This window comes from Lipotes vexillifer, unplaced genomic scaffold (genome assembly GCF_000442215.2).
Source record: "Lipotes vexillifer unplaced genomic scaffold, Lipotes_vexillifer_v1.1 scaffold213, whole genome shotgun sequence".
Taxonomy (NCBI): domain Eukaryota; kingdom Metazoa; phylum Chordata; class Mammalia; order Artiodactyla; family Lipotidae; genus Lipotes; species Lipotes vexillifer.
The window spans coordinates 932297-934120 of NW_006780610.1; the positions used below are offsets into that span (position 1 = coordinate 932297).

Here is a 1824-nt window from a genome sequence, read left to right on the forward strand (position 1 = left end):
CTCTCTCTCTCTCTCTCTCTCTCTCTCTCTCTCTCTCTCTCTCTCTCTCTCTCTCTCTCTCTCTCTCTCTCCTCACTCTATTTAGTTCTTTCTCACCTCCTATCAGTCAACTCACTTCACCAGTTTGGTTTTTTCTCTCCCAGAAGGTAACCTCCATGAGGACAACGGCCTCACTGGGCTTGTTCATCATGCACTCCCAGTATCAGCAAGGGTCTGACCACACTGGGCACTCAAGAAATCGCTGATGAGTGAATAAATGAATTAATACACTAGAGGCCTAGAACAGCAAACTGTATGATCAAGATCACTGCAACCCCTAATTGATCCCGTTCTGTGTGTTGGGAACTGAGCTCCTTTAATTCTCCCAGCAACCCGGATCGGTAGGTACTGTTATTATCCCCATTTCACAGAAAAGGAAATTAGACCTCAAAGAGGGGAAGTAACCTGCCCATGTTCACAAAGCTGGTTAAGTGGCAGAGCTAAGACCTACACATGACCCCCTGGCCCAGAATCCGGCCAGGGTGGCCCCAGGGAAGAGACAGCTGTCAGTGTGACCCTCAGCCTTCAGTCCAGTAAAGTCCCAAGTCAAAAGCAGATTTATTCTCATAACTCAGATGAGACCCACTCTTCAGCAAGCCCCCATATCTGGACTTATGCCATCATACTAGACCTGTGGCCTTCCAACACCCACTTTTAAAAAGCAGCACTAGCCTCAAATGATCGCTGTGCAAAACCTCCACCCAGGAGACAGACAGACGCTGCGCTGGTGAAAGCTCAGGAGGACCCAGAGACCTGCTTCTCAGACTCCCTCTAACCCATGACCAGCCCAAAGACCAATGGACACAATGGGAGTCCTTTTCCTTCTCCCTGTCTACACACAGAATGTCCCTGATGCACGACATACACCGTCTGGCTTACTGCCCTCACCTAGCTGCCGTCATCACTTCACACTCATCACTGTGGAAAAACAACAGCTCTCTGAACTCAAATCATGAAGCGGGACTGTCAGCTTCAATGCCATTCACAGAGAGGCGGGAGCCTACTCAAGTTACTTTTTGAGTAAACAGCCATGCGACTCTGAATTTTCAACGGAAGACATAGTTCAGTAACAATACCTTGATACTTTCATGATGAAATTGCATAAAAGGCACATTTTTATACACAAAAGAAATTAAACTGCCTAAGATTTTTAAACCTTGAAGGCAAATCCAGTATTACCTTGGACTGTTTTCCCCAAGTAATCTCCTTTGCGTTCCTTGTTAATGACGTACTGATAGATCTTTCCAGTAGTCAGATTATTGTCCTTGGTGAGGCGGATGTCAAGGAAACGTTCATAGTTACCCAGGTCAAGGTCTACTTCCCCACCATCATCCAGCACAAAAACCTCACCTGCAGCGAACAGTGACAATGGTTAGGGTGCGTGAAAGATACAAGTACCATGGCACAACCTGAGTTCCCAAATATAAGCACTTGAAAAGAACAAAGTCTGCATTAACTTGACAGGAAGCAGGGAAATATATTTCCAGAAAAGTAAATATGACAAGAAAGAAAAATCACCAATCATTCTGCAAAAGGTTAACTCCATCCTTCCAGTTTATCGCCAAACTCAATCTGAATTAGAAGATTCTGTCATGGGCTTCCCTGGTGGCGCAGTGCTTGGGAGTCCGCCTGCCGATGCGGGAGACGCGGGTTCGTGCCCCGTTTCGGGAGGATCCCACATGCCGCGGAGCGGCTGGGCACGTGAGCCATGGCCGCTGAGCCTGCGCGTCCGGAGCCTGTGCTCCGCAAATGGGAGAGGCCGCGACAGTGAGAGGCCCGCATAAC

The 1824-nt window shown here is 48.0% G+C and overlaps 1 protein-coding gene across 1 annotated transcript in view; it reads right to left on the reverse strand.

Moving 5' to 3' along the window:
- CTPS1 (CTP synthase 1) overlaps positions 1-1824 on the reverse strand; it is a 31180-nt gene that overhangs the window by 24007 nt on the left and 5349 nt on the right. Inside the window, exon 3 of the mRNA XM_007453737.1 lies at positions 1219-1389. Coding sequence (XP_007453799.1) covers positions 1219-1389 — 171 coding nt within the window. The remainder of the gene's footprint in view (positions 1-1218; positions 1390-1824) is intronic.